The 15,604-nt window shown below is 32.0% G+C and overlaps 1 protein-coding gene across 4 annotated transcripts; it reads left to right on the plus strand.

Annotated features, from left to right (window-relative positions):
- Positions 1-1,148: 1,148 nt before the first annotated feature.
- Positions 1,149-5,757, plus strand: LOC111880472 (transcription factor MYB3R-4). 4 transcript variants are annotated; one of them, XM_042895859.2, is made up of 13 exons: positions 1,149-1,368; positions 1,667-1,772; positions 1,943-2,122; positions 2,284-2,338; positions 2,600-2,657; positions 2,758-2,852; positions 2,954-3,057; positions 3,208-3,336; positions 3,454-4,708; positions 4,780-4,973; positions 5,050-5,158; positions 5,236-5,421; positions 5,502-5,757. In XM_042895859.2, the coding sequence occupies exons 3-13, from the start codon at positions 2,049-2,051 to the stop codon at positions 5,622-5,624; spliced, it is 2,382 nt and encodes a 793-aa protein (XP_042751793.1). In that variant the 5' UTR covers positions 1,149-1,368; positions 1,667-1,772; positions 1,943-2,048; the 3' UTR covers positions 5,625-5,757. The 4 variants fall into 4 exon arrangements, with proteins under 4 accessions (XP_042751793.1, XP_042751792.1, XP_023732676.1 ...); XM_042895858.2 differs by having other exon boundaries at positions 1,667-1,742; positions 1,955-2,122; XM_052764708.1 differs by lacking the exon at positions 1,149-1,368 and adding an exon at positions 1,392-1,569 and having other exon boundaries at positions 1,667-1,742; positions 1,955-2,122.
- Positions 5,758-15,604: the final 9,847 nt, after the last annotated feature.

The following is a 15,604-nucleotide window of genomic DNA, read 5'->3' on the forward strand; positions in this document are numbered from 1 at the left end:
TTTGTTGTCATTGAATCAACACCATACATGTTTCAAAGTTTTAGCTACAATGTCATTCTTTGTTAAGTGTTTACAACGTATCAAAATTCCTAGTTGTGACAGAACGACGGGTTAGTATATTGTTTGGGATAGAACTCAAGACCTTCTTGTTAGTAACTCCTTATTAGACATTTTGTTAGCCAGATGAGTTAACCCCAACTTATCATAGTTTACTTTCAACATAAAACATGTATTATCATTCATTCTTTGCAATGTGCCATTTAACAAAACTATAATTTTATTGGTCCTCCAAACATCAATATATATCTTGATCATGTCATATTTTTGCCTTCAATTGACTTTTATAATATAAATCATAAATTGAAATTCAACTACTATACTATATCTATGTAACTTTCATAAATAAATGAACTAAATGTTCATTTTAACTTTTTTTTTTGAATAAAAAACAATAACATAAACTTCAAATAAAAATATATTTATATATCTTGGCCTCAAACATTTCTATATCTAATCGTATTCAAACAAAACATGTATGTAAATCATTTCCATTATGATGGTTACGTAAAAAAATGTAGAAAATAAAACATAAAAAAATATAAATAAAATAATATATTCGAATAAAATATTAAAAAATTAAAAGTTTTGTAAATTACAAAATAAATAAATGGACATAATAATAATAAATAAGTAAATAAGTAAATTACACCAAAACTTAAGAGATTAAGAGTAAATAAGAATTAACATAACCACAAATTTGACCTTATTATATGATCGAAATTTGTAATTTAGCCTTTTTTTTGTTGAAAAAACTTTTTTCATAGTATATCATAAATATATAATGAATAGATTTATAGTTTTTATATCAAGTAAAAAAAATTTGAAACGGATTTCTGCAAAATTTTATATCAAGTAATTCAAAATCTATATCATTTGATACAAAAATATCTTTAATTTAACAACGAAATATGAGTTCTTGTCATTAAGTTTTGTTTTATCAAACAAACAAACATTTATCAATTACATTAATCATAAATCATAAACTTAAAAATAAAATAATCATCAACTACTATTTACCTTTTAAAAAAGAAATAACTATACTTTATCCAAATAAAAACAAAGTCTTTAGATACGTTGCTAAAATCGAACACTTCGAAAATGCTCGACCTTTAACACATGCGATTTTGAACTGTTTCTTTGCCCTCTCTAGTTTTTTGAATTTCTAGTAGACCGTTTATTCTCTCTCCTCCCCTTCTCTCTCTACGAAGAAACACTCTCATCCCTGCCGGCGTGTGTCTGATCGCAGATCTATCAGTAATTGTGTTATTCTGTCATTCCGATTTCGTGTTTGGATCTTCAAACGTGGTTGTAAGTTATTAATTCCTTTTCCGTTTTTGAAACTCGTTTACCTCTTCAAAATATCATCTTTTAGAGATTGAAGTATCAAATTGCTTGATTCAATATGAAATTTTCTCTCTTTACACTAACGAATCGACATACTTGAGCTCACAGTGTTTTATTTACCGGGCGTCGTTCGAAATCATGGGTTTTTCTTTTGATGATTATTAGGTTTTTTTTTTTTTTCCTTTTAATATTTCGAACTGCTTCTCTTATTGTTAGTTATTTGTAGATGACTGAAATTAATCGGATTCGGATCTATGTGCAGGAAAATTAAGTTTATCAGTAATCGAGTTAACAGTAATCTGGTTAAAACTTAAAAGGCTTGTTTGTGGAGAGCTGGGGTAGGGTTAATTAAAGCGAGTTTAGCAAAGATATGATCTCATGGACTCTGTTGTTTCTGAATTAGTGTTTCTTCTTTAGTTTCTTCTTTTACATAATAGCCTCCACTTTAGTTTCCGTTTCACTTTCCTTTCCTTTCTCTTTGTGTGATCTTATGCTTCTCAAATGCTAATTAGGGTTCTATTTGTTTTCTCTACTACACTTTATTACGCAGATAGATTCTCCTTGCAATTACTAAGACCTGATAATGCTTTTGGGGGAACAATACATAGAGATTTACAAGCAAGCATGTAATAAGGAGATCAGCAATGGAAAGCGATTTGATGGGTTCTTCTTCTGATGGCCTCAACAAACCACTTCAAAAAATGCGATCTCTAAATGGGTATGCTGAATGTGAAACTATCAAATATTTATTACTCTTAATGTGCACACTAAGCTAGGAATTCCTTATTCCTTATTCATATAAATGTCATAATATGATTTGATTGAAAGCATCACATTTAAGCCTTGTATAACTGATAAAAGTATGCTACTTTTTTGTAGGAGAACTAGTGGCCCTACAAGACGTTCAACAAAGGGGCAATGGTCTGCTGAAGAGGTAATTTGAACCCTATGGTTTATATAATGAGTAAATTGTGTAATATGATTATGCATGTGGTTAGGGTTATATCGATCCATTTGAACTTTAATTTAGCTTAATAGTCTTTCCTTTTTTGTTAATCTTGTTTTTCTCTGAAATAGTAATTCTGCTTCTATAGATCTGTTCTCTTTCCTCTATCTTTCTCCACACTCATTTTGTGTTTCCATACATTATATTTGATGGATTCTTAAACTTGATGGAATGTTTCTTCACTTCTAGGATGAAATTCTGTGTAAAGCTGTTCAGCAATTCAATGGCAAGAACTGGAAAAAAATTGGTACTTTTTCTTCATGTGTCCTATTTTTCAATGGTTCATCTCAATTTAGGATAAGTTCATACAAATCTCCTTTTTACCCCTAACATTATGACATGTTCAGCTGAGTGTTTCAAGGATCGAACTGATGTTCAATGCTTGCATCGGTGGCAGAAGGTTTTGAACCCTGAGCTTGTTAAAGGTCCATGGTCAAAAGAGGTTAGTCATAAATCATAATTTTGGTTATATAATATAATATATAATATTAATATATACCAAAAGACTACTAATTCTTTTAATTTTTTTTATAATGTACTCAGGAAGATGAAGTAATAGTTCGTTTAGTAGAGCAATATGGAGCTAAAAAATGGTCCACCATTGCACAACACCTACCTGGACGTATTGGTAAGCAGTGTCGTGAGAGGTATGATTTTACTTATATAATATTCTTTTTATGAAAAACCATTTACACCTTAATATAAAATCATAAACAATAGAAATTTGCGATTTTTTTTATAGCTATTATGAACTTGTAGAATGTTCTTGTGATCATGTCCTATTTATTATGATTTAGGTGGCATAATCATCTGAATCCTAACATAAACAAGGAGGCATGGAGTCAAGAAGAGGAAATAGCATTGATTCATGCTCATCAAGTTTATGGGAATAAGTGGGCTGAGTTGACAAAATACTTGCCTGGAAGGTATACTTTTCCTGTATATAAACAAGGGCAAATTTGTAATTTTGTGTAAGGTTAGGATCTAATGGAAAAAAGAAACAACACTTTGGTAATAAGTTATATTCCTAATGTGATTCTCAGATCGGATAATGCTATCAAGAATCATTGGAACAGTTCTGTTAAAAAGAAACTAGATTCCTACTTAGCATCCGGTTTGCTTCCACAATCCTCCCAAGGATTGCCACCTGTCACCCGAACTAACCAATCATCTGCTTCCACATCATGGGCACAACAACAACAACAACAACACAGTGGAGATGAAAGCATCCGAAAAGAAACTGAAGACATCTCAGAATGTAGCCAAATGTCAATTGTTATGTATCCTCAAAACGAAAGTCAACCACATGAAAATTCAAGTCAACCCAATGACTTTGACTCTTATCCGACTTCAAGTTTGACCCGTGATTCCTTAATCATGGACCAATCTTTCTCACATGATTGGGAAATGATTCAGATTCCGATTTCAATTCCTTCCCTGGATTCAACAGACCAATCAGAATTCATCAACTGTATAGATCTTGATCAAAACCATGAAGCCGTGTTACCATATCCAATCGAAAATATCGGTAATGATGACGTGGCAGATGTTATGCTGATGTCAGCAGCAGATGAATCTGAAAATCCGAATAGCAACGAAGTTTTAAATGAAACTGATTTAATAAACACACAATCATATTATTCAGACTTGTTGTTAGCTTCATGTTATCAGTCTGCTGTATACATGCCAATTCAACCACAATCTTTTCCTCCAATTGAAGAACAACAACAAGAACAAAAACAAGAAGAAGAAGAAGAAGAAATTCCTGTGATTTCCGACACAAATGATTCTAAAAATTCTTGTAATTGTGAAGATATTAACAACACAGGATCACAAAGTAATGAAACGGGAGTTTTATCATATGATCCACCTCGATTTCCGAGTTTAGAGATCCCGTTTTTCAGCTGTGATTTAGCACAATATGGTGGAGGAGATATGCAACACGAATACAGTCCATTGGGAATCAGGAAGTTGATGATGTCATCAATGAATTGTTTTAGTCCGTACAGATTATGGGACTCGCCGCGAACCGCCAGTCCGGAGGCGGTGCTGAAAAGTGCCGCCAAGACTTTTACAGGCACACCGTCGATTTTGAAGAAACGAAACCGGGATTTGTGTTCGCCTTTGTCGGAAAAACGATGTGAAAAGAAAGTGGAGAGGGAATCTTTTTGTAATTTGGCTAGAGATTTTTCTAGGTTAGAAGTTGTTTTTGATGACAATAAGGAACAAGATTTGGGAACATTTGTTGAAGATAAAGAGAATTTGAATCCAGAAGGTGTTGATGGGACCTTATTGAAAGTGAGTTTAATTTATTTATTTGTTTATTTTTTTAATTGGAATAATGAGATTATTGTTTTTTGAAATGTCAGGTTCAGGTTCAGTCATCGGGGGTTCTTACAGAACAGAATTTGGATAATTTGTCGTTTTTTTCTCCTGATAAGTTTACCAACAAATCGGATACACCCAAGGGGTCGAATTGTAAATTTTTGGAAAAAAGAAGCTCAAAATCACAGTTGGGTGTTGAAAATTCAGCAAATGATACTTGGGGTGAAAACTTGAATATGTAAGCATACAATGTTAGGAGGGTATTTACGTCTTTTGTAAATGGTCGTATTATATTTTTTGTTTTTTGTTTGTAGATTTAGTGAAACACCTTTGAAGAGAAGCTTTGAATCTCCTTCTGCATGGAAATCCCCTTGGTTTTCTTTTCTACCTGGGCCAAGAGTTGATACAGACATAACAATTGAGGTAATTTCACATCTAACCCTTTTTATTTATTAAGTGGATAAAAATGTTTATTAAAAAAAAATGTTTATATGTTGTAGGATATTGGTTACTTTGTGAGTCCAAGGGAAAGAAGCTATGATGCTCTTGGGTTGATGAAAGAGTTAAGTGAGCACACTGCTACTGCATATGCAACTGCTCAAGAGGTGTTAGGAGATGAAACTCCTGATTCCATTATAAACAAAAGATATGCAGAAAAGACTCAACAAGAATCATCAAATCTCTTGGTATGTTTATCTATATTTCTTATGTGAAATAGTGTATTTATCTATATTTCTTATGCATTTATATTTTGGAACATTTGCAGACAGAAAGACGCGTGTTGGATTTTAGTGAATGTGTGAGTCCTGCAAAAGGAGCCGAGAGTACAAGACATGTGACAAATTTAAGTTCAAGTTCATCTTCTTATCTGTTGAAGGGTTGTAGGTGACTTCACTTAAAAAACTCAAGAAAAAGTTTATATACATGTTATATATTAAGTATATATGTTATATATTATTACCATTTATTATTACTTTATCAAATCTTTGTTGTAATGTAATGTGATATAATTATTGTTTGTCTCTCTTTGCATGTCCTAGAGCATATCGGGTGAGACAAAGTTCTAGTTTTTATTATATTGATATCAGTCTCAGTCCTAATTCAGTATTAGTATCAAATCTCGTGTTTGGACATTGATCTTTTGAATCATCATTTTGTTTTTAATGAAAAATATCTTATATCGCATGACAAAACAGTTAGACAACAAAGAGATAAAGGTTTTGTTTTCATTTTTTTTATTAAAAGTATCTTATATGGCATAACAAAAATGTTAGACAACAAAGAGATAAAGGTTTTGTGTTCATTGTTTTTATTAAAAATATCTTATATGGCATAACAAAAATGTTAGACACAAAGTTTGATTTTTTTATTTTATTTTATTGTTTTTATGATAAACATTTTTTGGCGTCAGTTCTTGGTTGTTTTGTATCTGAATGATGGTAGTTATCGTTTTACCTTGTTTTTTATTAGTCTCATATAAAAATATGTTATGAATGAAATTTCTAAATAATTTTTTTATCGAATAATTAATTAAATATTAAATTCATCGAAATAGAAACATGTCTCATAAAAATTGCAAGTTACATTTTAGAGAACAAAAAAAATGACAAAATGGAGAAATGAGCATTCTTTAAATAAAATGGCTAATATTGTGGAAATATCTCATAATGACCGCCTATTTTATAATGTTATGTGAAATTGGTGACAAAATAGATTTTTTTTACCACAATTTAAAGTAAAGTTGGTTAATTCACTACAAATTGCTAAATTTTGCCAATAAAAGAGACAGAAGTGTCATTGTTTTTTCATACGAACTCACGACAAAATACTTCTTGTTCTTTTTAAATTTCTAACTTAAAAATGTTTTCTAAGCAGGTTAAGAAGAATAGAAGATGGACAAGGTTATGAGTTACAAGCACCTCAAATACATAAAGAATTGATTATTGTTGCAAATATCTTTTTCCAGATGGTGCCTAAGGTCATAAAAACTTTTGCCGTAGCAGTGAATTTCCATGTATGTTTTTAGAGCTTTTGACTAGTGATAACCCTTAGCCATAGCTAAATATTGAAATAGACGTTACCTCTTCTTAATTAACATTTAGCTAATTAACGCTATTTCTATAAAGAATTAATGGAAATCTAGAATTTACATGTAGCTAACTAATTGTATTTCTATAATTTACAGATTGTAATGGATATAGTTCTTTTTTCCATCAACAACTCCTTGTCTTTTTTAATATCAATGGTGAAACTCTTAGAGAAGTCGAAAAGGTTTCATATTGGCATCATATACTATTTTTCCGCGACTTTAATTTCTCTTTTTATTGTTAGTAAGAATTTATTTCCTTTTTGGATTTCTATTATAATATTGTCTCTATTTGCAATATTTTTCTTGCACCTTTCAACATATCTTTGGTTGTCTTGTTCACAACTCTGTATAGAAATCAATATATAATTGTGTATCAGTAGTGGATATTCACCACTATGGCAAATGTCTAAAATATACATGGAAAAATAACAAACTCTCCCATGACACCATGTAACATCCGAAATCTAGAAGACCAATTAGGGAAAGGAATTCCCTTTCTAGAGGCCAACCGTCGAGTTTATGAAATAAACTCGACGTGTTGGGAGCTTTTGGGGCGCGTGTTTTTAAGGACGAACTCGTCGAGTTGGTGAAGGGAACTCGATGAGTTGGACACCGTTTGAGAAAACCTAATTTTTTGGGTTTTGCACCCTATTTAAACACCTTAAGTTCCAGGCCTCCATAGCCCCTAACCCTAATCTCGAAACCCTAGAGTCTCCTTGAGTGTTGTGAGCTCATTGTAGGTGTGTTTGGTGTGTTGGGAAGCTCATTGAAGGGAAGAAAATCTTGGTGCAAGGTGGTGGTTCAAGTAGGAGCTTTCAGATTTTGATTCTCTGCTCCATTTCCAGCACATTTTGGGTATAAAGTTCTAACCTTGCTTAATTTTTGCTTAGATCTCTTCTTTGGTTAGTTGCATGCTTTTAGCCATGAATGGGTGATTATTGGGGTGGTAGAAGTCCTAAGTGTTTATTCTTCCGATCTATGATCTTCATGAGTTCTTTTGGCATAAAGGTGCCAAATTTATGGTCTTAAAGGCCTCATGCATCTATTAAGCTCTTCTTTTGGTCTCTTATGAGTTTTTGAGCCTCCCTAGCCATGCATGAGTGTAAAGTTGGAAGCTTTACGTGACCATGTAGCCTTAAAGGACCAGATCTGTACTTTGGGGCTTTGTCTTGGTGATTAAGTGATTATTGATTAAGCCATTAACCTTTTAAGCCTAGGGTTTGGGTTTTGAGCCTACTTGGTTGGTCCCTAAGGGTAAAGTTGAAAACTTTACCCTTCTAGACGTTATTTTAGTTAAAATCTGAGTGGGGAAGCTGTTAGTTTCGATTATGTAGGCTTAATGGATTAAGAAGTTCGGTTCCTGATGAACTCGGCGAGTTGGATTGGTTCTTCTTGATTTTGCAGTCTGATGAAGGAAACTCGACGAGTTAAAGGGCAATTCAGCAAGACTTGTCTTACGGATTGTTCTCTGTTTCAAACCTATCGTTTTCTTCTTCAAACTCTCTATCCAGATCTTCATCAACGTAATTTTCAACTTCTCCCTCCGATTCTGATTCTTCATCGATGATGTAGAAAGAGAAGGCCTACACTGTCCTCTTTGATCCGACCATAAAAGTTTTTTTTCCTCCAAGTTACTTCAACGAAGCTTGTCCTGTTATGTTTCGTCGCCATGTCTTCACCTTTTTTGGACTCTGATGAATCTGACAAACGCAAAACTTGAAACCTAATTTGTTCTTCTTATTATCTATCGCACACCCCGCTTTCTGGAATAACTCCCATAATCTTCCCTCATTCCAGTGGTTGCTATTCTACCAACTAACAAGTTCTTCGTTCGAACCGATCTTGCCTTTCAATGTGTTCCCACTGATCAAAATTAATTAGTCAAACAAAATGGTCAAATAGGGTTAGGTTTTTTTTTTTTTTTTTTTTTTGGAAAAAGGGGCTTGTTCTTTCGCCTGAGATCCTGGTTTGGTCTCTAGCCAAAATGTAGAAAAAGAGCTTGAGACCGGGGAAGATCCCATTCACCTTCTCCGGTGAACCTGACGTTAGTTTGAAAGGGAAAGTAGAGATCTGGGAAATCTGTGCTTCTCATTGCCAAAGGAAACCATTACAAAGGGAGATTAGGCAAGGTGGTATGAAGTTCCAAGAATTACAATGAAATCTTAGATTTACATGATATCTCGTGGAGAATTTAAAGCCAGATCCCGAGAGGAAGCATATTTTCAGAAGATTGATATTAGGGAACGGAGGAGTTTAAGTTTGGTGGTTCCGATTTGGTTCCCCAAGTGCTAGAGGAGTTTGTCTCCGGCGTGTATCTGGTGACTATGGAAATGTAGAAAGTCAAGGGCTCAGGGGGTGTTTGGGATAACTTTTTCAGCTCAAAAGTCCTTTTTATAAAATGACTTTTTGTAAAAGATCTTTTTCTAAAAGTTATGGTTTAAAATGTGTTTGGATGGTAAAAAGAAAAAAGTTGCTTTTAAGAAGTACAAAAGTTCCAAAAGTCCCAAAAGTCACGTTTTTGTGGCTTTTGAAATCAGCCTTTTTTCCTCTTGCTCAAAAGTTGTTTAAAAAGAACTTTTTAACTTAGACAAACATCTTTTGCACTTTTTTGACTTTTCTGAAAGTGAAAAGTCAAAAAGTTGTTTTTAAAGCATTCCCAAACACCCTCTCAAGGGAGAGAATGAGATGGTGAGTTACTATTTACTGTTGACATATTGAAGTTATTCCGGCAAGGTTAATATTCTGAGTTCGTTTTTCTGGGTGGTTCCTTTCTACAGTTGTGGTGTGAGATCTAAGAAGATGAATAAGGTTTGATATTCAACTTGTGTTTGTGTGCAAACGAACAATTGATTTCGTCAATTCACTTTACTTGAGGGGTGTGTTTTTGTATGTTTATCTGATGGCAATCTGCCTTTGCTATAAGCTTCCACCTATGAGGCTACAAGAATGACAGGTACACTACTTTTAATTTGAAGTATATTACTTTATTAGGCCATCCGTTATATATGCAATGAAGATGCTCGTTTGTTTAGCTAGCGGGCCACAAACCATAATTGTAAACACCACCTTGCATGTTAGTGGTAGAGATGGTTTGTGTTCATTTGTGGTAGGAAGATTAACCATCACATACAATCATCTTCTTTCTTTCTCTTCATTTTTATTAATTAAAGTATTTATATTTTTGATTTAAATAAAAAAATAAGAGGGATATAGTGGTGGTATACCAGCCTTTTAATGGTGTGTGGTGATGAAGTGACACTTACTATATTAGTGATTAGTGTTGGGTATACCTTCGATAAATCTTTTTATAGTGAAGGACACCACCTCATCAACACCTTTGCCGTATTAGTTAAATACATACCCTAAATTGCTTTGTATACTCCCCATTATGTGTAATAGTATTTTGTGTATATATGATCGAATAATTTATGTAAGTGAGGGATATGTAAGATAACATCCTTAAATAAATAATAAATTTATTAAAAAAAACTCTTAGTTAAAGTATTTATGAAAAATAGTTTTATGTTTATATTTTATTAAAAACACAATTAGAAAAACACCATCACAATAGTTATAATTTATTAGAAAAATACTATTATTATTAATTAAGTGAGAACTGAATTAATAATTTCATGAGTACTGAAAAATACTATTATTATAATTTCATGAAAACTGAATTTGATCAAAAGTCAATCCAAGTACCCAATGGAATTAACATTATCGATACTGGTACCGAGAATGATACCTGTTTTCGGTACTAGTATCACCATCGATAATACCGAATCTCGAATTTTGTGATTTTGAAGTACCGAATACCGTCCCATATTTTTAAATTGGTACGGTATCATATATATATATATATATATATATATATATATATATATATATATATATATATATATATATATATATATATATATATATATATATATATATATAGGGTGGAGATCGGTTGAGAATTCATAGTTTTCTGAGAACCTAACAACTAAAGGTGGAACATTGGATCAAAATCAAATCATTAAGGGTATGATCGTCATCATACCAATCCCACTTAATTTTTTGTATTATTGGAAATTTAATAAAAAGCTCTCAAATTAACATTATAAAACAAAGTTTTGGATTTATTTATAAAAAAAATAATTTTTGTTTTTTTTTTAATTCAAAATTTTAAAACTTTTTTGGAAAGCATAAATTTTAAAAATTTTTATTTTTTCCTTAAAAAAACTACAAATTTTTTAATAAAACTCTAATTTAAAAAAAAAAAAACTGTAATTTTTTCAAAAAGACTGCATTTTTTTCTAAAATACTTCAATTTTTTTTCAAAAAAAGTGCAACTTTTTCAGAAAAAACTGTAATTTTTTTAATAAAGCTGCATTTTTTTATAAAAAATATAATTTTTAAAATCAGTAAAAATATATAAAAAAACTAGAATAATTAAAAAAAAACTCTAATTTTTTTAACAAAAAAATCAACATTTTAGGTGCATATATTCATATTTTTTTCAAATGAATATATGCATATTTCTTATACTATAATATTCGTAAGTAAATCATAAAAAATCTCATTTTTATTAATTAATCTATAAACATAACATTACAAGTATTTTATTCGATACAAAATAAAATATAAAAAAATAAAAAATGCTATGAAGATTCACAATGTTATCATTTCTTCATATCAAGATTTTCATATTTTCTTCAGTTTATCACTTTTCACCTCTTCAATATTTTCCACAAATTCTTCAAAATGTACAAGAAAATTAAAAAAATTTGATTAATGCAAGAAACTCACAAAAATGCACATGCATATATCATATAAGATTTACATGTGAATCACATGTAATTCATATGTGAGTTAGACGTTATTTACATGTGAATCACATGTAATTCTTATGTGATTCACTTGTGATCTACATGTGAATCACATGTAATTCATATGTGAATCACTTGTGATTCATATGTAACTCATATGGGATTCACTTGTAATTTACATGTGAACCACATGTGATTTATATGTGAATTATGTAATATATATGTGATTCACTTGTAATTTACATGTGAATCATGCAATTCATATGTGATTCACTTGGGATTTACATGTGAACCACATGTGATTTACATGTGAATCATGTAATTCATACGTGATTCACTTGTGATTTACATGTGATTTACATGTGAACCACATGTGATTCATACGTGATTCACTTATGATTTACATGTGAATCACATGTGATTTACATGTGAATCACATGTAATTCATATATGATTCACTTGTGATTTACATGTGAATCACATGTGATTTACATGTGAATCACATGTAACTTACATGTGATTTACATGTGAATCACATGTAACTTACATGTGAATCACATGTGATTTACATGTAAATCACATGTAACTTACATGTGAATCACATGTAACTTACATGTGAATCATATATGAATTACATGTGATTCACATGTAATCAGAAGGCTAAAATATTCGTGTAAGAAATTAAAGTTATGAAACTATTTGAAAGAGACTATAAGTGAAAATGAACTTTTACAAAATGGCAGGTGATATAATTTCTCCCTTAGTTAAAACATTTTCAATTTTGGTCCCTCGGGCTTTTTATGATTTTGTTCTTCATTTCAAACTTTCAGGGACCAGAACCGATATGAAACCTTGAAAAAAGGACCAAAAGTAATAAAAGTTTCAATTTTTGACACAAAACTGTTAAATTTAAAAAAGTACAGGGCCATTTTATTAAATATTACATTTATAGCTAAACACTTACAATAAGGAAGTAACTATTTTCTGAAAATGATATTGCAGTAACAGCCCCAACATGCCCATCAAACCTTGCAACATTTGCTTACAAAAATCAAATGATATAAGATACAGAAAAACGATGAACTAGGGGCAGTTTTGGAATTTTACCTGACTCTTCACATCCTAGATTTGAACAATAGATCCAGAAATACCAGTTCCTAGAATGAGACCATCAGGATGAAAAACTGTAGATGTGTAGCCAAAATAGGTTTATGTGTCCAAAACAGGATGGAAAGGGATATTTTGAAGGGAAAATGTGTCCAAAACAGGGTCAAATCGGTTCAGGGGAAAAATGGTAGGAACACTTACAAAGAAAAAGAAGTGCAAGAATTATATATATATATATATATATATATATATATATATATATATATATATATATATATATATATATATCACACTTATAAAATTTATACACTAGACCCTTTACCTACTACATGCTCATCTCTACTGCTAGATTAGTGAATCCGGTGATCGGTTATCACATAAACGAACTTAATCGATTTAAAGAGCACAATATCACTATATGATAATTGATAAAAGTTCAGAACTTAATCGTTGAAAAAGAAAAGATGTAACACAGGTAACAAGAAGTAAGTGCTAGAATCAAGGAATTTATGTTTCTATCAGTTTACAATACCTTCTAATTGCAATTACATTTGAGAAATTGTCTTAATGAAGACTCTGTCACTCAATTAACCGATTAAAATAAATAGAATAAAATAGATTTATACCATAGGAAAGAGAAATCTTCGCGACATGATCAATCGAGGAAGAAGACACGAGAACGAGATATTTACCACTGGAAGGAGAGATCGTCTCCTACTGTAGATTTAAGATCTGTAGATGTGTACGTTTTTGGTGAGATCAGAAGGCATCAAAAAATCGATCCATTGGAGGAGTTGTAATACTCGATTGACAGAGGATCATCTTCTCCAACCGGACATTCGATTGGATCTCTATACGATCGATTCCACTCCAACTGGACATTCGATAGGACTGTCTTCTCCAAATCGACAAGTCAAGATCAGATTCAGAAGAAAACGACCGACCTAATGCTTCTTTGTAGACGATCTGCGTAGGTTCCAATGAATTATACGTTGCAGTTCTTCATATCCTGTAACACTTCAACGACGATTTTAGGATTTAAGATCGGAGGTGTGATGAAGGGTAGAGAGAAAGAGAGAGAGAGAGAGGATCGAGAGAATGAGATAGAGAGAGAAATGGCATAAATTGAATGGGTCTTGAATGGGTCATGTGGACCAAGTATTATTGCTGGAAAATGGGAACACGTGGGCTTACTGGTTCCTTGTTTGAGTTTGATTAATTTGTTTTAGTTCCGTTAGGGTATGTAGGCTATAAAAGCCTCTTTGTTTTCTGAATAATAGAAGCAGCAGTTTTGAGTTGATAAACAAGTCTTCTTCTTCTTCTTTTCTCACATAACATAACAGAGATATATTTTAGTGATTGTGTCGATAAAGAAGTCTTCTTCTTCTTCTTTTCTCACATAACATAACAGAGATATATTTTAGTGATTGTTGCTGCAGTGAAGTGATTATAAAGGGCCTGATATTCCAACAGATTTAGTATGCATGGTAGTAGAATGGTTCTTGAAGAGGGCTCACCCTACAAGAAGACATCATATGCTGTCCATATAGACACGCTCTTTTGTTAGGAGGTTGTCTATCTAAATGGGGTGCCTAAATCCATAACCTCCCACAAGGACAATAAATTTCTTGGCCAGGTCTGGCTAACAGCTAAGCAAACACTTAGGCAATGTTTCAGAACATAATAGAACTTTATTAGTACTGTCTACCTACAATCTAATAGGAAAACTAAACTAGTCAACCAAATATATGGGATGCAACCCTAGCACAAGTCGAATTTGCTCAGAACATCACTATTTATAACTAGATTGGGATGTCACCATTTACTGTAGTATAAAAACACCCTCAGTGGTGGATTTGGTTGATCTACCTGGAAAGAATGATGAAAAAGCCAATGAAATTATAAAAAGACATGTTGAAGACTCATAAGGAGATGAGGGAGAAGATTTTCCGGTCCAATTCTAAGTGCAAATAAAATGCTGACAAATGTAGGCGTCAGTTACTTGAAGTGGGAGATGAGGTGATGATATATTTACCTTCGAAAAGAGTGATTTCAAAGAAGACAAGATTTTATGGGTAAAATTGATTCGAGCTTTTCATGGTTTTCATGCAGGTGTGGGATTCAGTTTTAACCAAAACTGAGACCATGTTATATGGTCTAGGCTTGTTCGGTTAACAAAATGCATGAAAATGGCATCACACATCATTCCAACATGAAAAAAAGAAGTGGCTATGGGGGAGCTACTATGTTTTAGAATGATGTTTGGTGGGTAATTCAATTTGGAAACAAATACTTTTTATTATTATTGATCAATCGGCTAATAATACCTGTGAATGGAGTTGGAGACGACAAAGATAGAACCGGCATACAAAATTCACATGTGAAGGAGTTGATAAATTTGGTCCAACCTAGTGATTGTGTTGATAAATTTTACATGATTTAGGGACATTTACAGTCAATGTGACTAGGATTTATGACTTTCTATTACCAATTGGGATGACCGGATGGAACCAAAGATTACTATTTTAATAGCGTATTTTGATGAATTGATTGCCAACTATATATATTGTAAACTTTAATAGACGTAGATTGGATGTTCCTTAGATGCTAATAAAATTCAGCTGTTCAAAAAAATGTCTTTTTGATGGGTGATTTACCTCTGAACATACTTTATAGGTAGCATGAAGCTAACAACAAGAATGGTGTACTTGCACTTAATAACCATACCTTGGTGGTAATTTTTGGTTGACGTGTATGTATTTCTGCAAACAATAATCTAAAAAGGTAATAATAACAATAAGAGTAACATGGCAGTAAATAGGGATATGGTTACGAAGAAGAAGAACCATGGTATTCCCCACT

This window comes from Lactuca sativa, chromosome 6, assembly GCF_002870075.4.
Source record: "Lactuca sativa cultivar Salinas chromosome 6, Lsat_Salinas_v11, whole genome shotgun sequence".
Lineage (NCBI taxonomy): Eukaryota > Viridiplantae > Streptophyta > Magnoliopsida > Asterales > Asteraceae > Lactuca > Lactuca sativa.

Coding starts and splice junctions, on each gene's coding strand:
- LOC111880472 (XM_042895859.2), top strand. CDS start 2,049: ATGGAAAGCGATTTGATGGGTTCTTCTTCTGATGGCCTCAACAAACCA. Junction 2,123..2,283: donor AAAATGCGATCTCTAAATGG/GTATGCTGAATG, acceptor ACTTTTTTGTAG/GAGAACTAGTGGCCCTACAA. Junction 2,339..2,599: donor GGCAATGGTCTGCTGAAGAG/GTAATTTGAACC, acceptor CTTCACTTCTAG/GATGAAATTCTGTGTAAAGC.